Below are 787 nucleotides of genomic sequence, written 5' to 3'. Positions count from 1 at the left end.
CTGTTGCAGAGCAGCCTGCGGGGAGTGCGCTCCTCCCCGTGAGGGCCCGGCCCCCACTGCCGATGGTTTACACTCCTCCATGTCTCTACCTCTCCCCCTCCTCCAGAGAGAGGAAAGGGCGCCCTGGGCTCCTCTTCACAAGCCACTCCTTGTGCGGGCAGAGTCCCGTGGCTTCCCCAGAGGCAGGCCTCTGTTCTGGCGCTCTGGCATCTGGGACTCCAGGCAGACTTTTTCTGGCAAAGGAGCCCACATACACGTCCATTGTTTTATTTGATAAAATTCCCATTTTTACATTCTGTGTATTAAAAAAATAATATTTGTGGCATGAGGCTGAGGTCCCTCAGTGTGTGTACCCCAGCTGAGGAGTGGCGAGAAAGGGCCACTCCAGTCCAAGCGCCCTAGGAGGTGAAGGAGGGGCCCAGAAAGCTCCCACTTATGTCACAGAGCGGTGGTCTTCCCAGACTCGGGGGGCAGGTCAGGCGGCAGAGGGAGCCCCGCGGGCAGCATGCTAACCTGACACTCCTGGTCCTGGCGTGCTGGGGCGTAGTGTGGGGCAGGGTAGCAGCAGGGTCCAGGGGGACAGAAGCCCCGGCGCCAGGCCCTCAGGGTCAGCAACACCGTGGACAGGACCAGGGCGGCAGTGACGGCCCCAAACACCACCACGGCCACCAGGCTGGGCTCGCCCAGCCCGGCCTCCTGTCGCCGCACCACCTCCTTCACGGAGATGCGCAGCAGCCCGGCGCCCGCGCTGTGAGGGATGGGCCCCGTGGCGGGTACAAGCACAGCC

General features: G+C 63.2%; 2 protein-coding genes across 2 annotated transcripts in view; one reads left to right on the top strand and one right to left on the bottom strand.

The window, feature by feature from the left end:
* The window catches only part of ABCC10 (ATP-binding cassette, sub-family C (CFTR/MRP), member 10), a 20,635-nt gene extending 20,273 nt beyond the window's left edge, over nucleotides 1-362 (top strand). Inside the window, 1 exon segment of the mRNA XM_010863237.1 lies at nucleotides 359-362. Coding sequence (XP_010861539.1) covers nucleotides 359-362 — 4 coding nt within the window.
* DLK2 (delta-like 2 homolog (Drosophila)) overlaps nucleotides 252-787 on the bottom strand; it is a 9,990-nt gene continuing 9,454 nt past the window's right edge. Inside the window, exon 9 of the mRNA XM_010863236.1 lies at nucleotides 252-785. Coding sequence (XP_010861538.1) covers nucleotides 439-785 — 347 coding nt within the window. The 3' untranslated portion in view covers nucleotides 252-438. The remainder of the gene's footprint in view (nucleotides 786-787) is intronic.

This window comes from Bison bison, unplaced genomic scaffold (genome assembly GCF_000754665.1).
Source record: "Bison bison bison isolate TAMUID 2011002044 unplaced genomic scaffold, Bison_UMD1.0 scf7180017864487, whole genome shotgun sequence".
Lineage (NCBI taxonomy): Eukaryota > Metazoa > Chordata > Mammalia > Artiodactyla > Bovidae > Bison > Bison bison.
Note: the sequence above shows the minus strand (reverse complement) of the source record. Positions and strands in the feature narration are given on the sequence as shown.